General features: G+C 56.0%; 1 protein-coding gene across 2 annotated transcripts in view; it reads left to right on the top strand.

Annotated features, from left to right (window-relative positions):
- CNOT6L (CCR4-NOT transcription complex, subunit 6-like) overlaps window positions 1-516 on the top strand; it is a 5,496-nt gene that overhangs the window by 3,134 nt on the left and 1,846 nt on the right. For both annotated transcript variants that reach the window (XM_010145932.1, XM_010145933.1), the window contains exon 7: window positions 20-175. In XM_010145932.1, coding sequence (XP_010144234.1) covers window positions 20-175 — 156 coding nt within the window. The remainder of the gene's footprint in view (window positions 1-19; window positions 176-516) is intronic.

Genomic DNA, 516 nt, shown 5'->3' on the forward strand with positions numbered 1-516 from the left:
GGTTTGTGTGCCATTCCAGGAAGTGGAAACAGAGCAATACTTCTCCCTTTTTCTGCCAGCCTTGAAGGAACGAGGCTACGATGGATTCTTTTCTCCAAAGTCACGTGCCAAAATCATGTCTGAGCAGGAGAAGAAGCATGTGGACGGCTGTGCGATATTCTTCAAAACGGAGAAGTAAGGCTCCTGCTGCTCGAGCTGCGTCGTTCCTTTCAGACCAACCCCGGGCCTCTCGTCTGCCCTGCTGCGTCGGTAGGACCCCTCTCCTCTCGCGCAGCTGAGGCTGACGGCTTTTCTCCAAAGTCACGTGCCAAAATCATGTCTGAGCAGGAGAAGAAGCATGTGGACGGCTGTGCGATATTCTTCAAAACGGAGAAGTAAGGCTCCTGCTGCTCGAGCTGCGTCGTTCCTTTCAGACCAACCCCGGGCCTCTCGTCTGCCCTGCTGCGTCGGTAGGACCCCTCTCCTCTCGCGCAGCTGAGGCTGACGGGCGCTCCCCTCTCTCTGAGAAACTTTGCG

The sequence above is a fragment of the Buceros rhinoceros genome, unplaced genomic scaffold (genome assembly GCF_000710305.1).
Source record: "Buceros rhinoceros silvestris isolate BGI_N320 unplaced genomic scaffold, ASM71030v1 scaffold33291, whole genome shotgun sequence".
NCBI lineage: Eukaryota > Metazoa > Chordata > Aves > Bucerotiformes > Bucerotidae > Buceros > Buceros rhinoceros.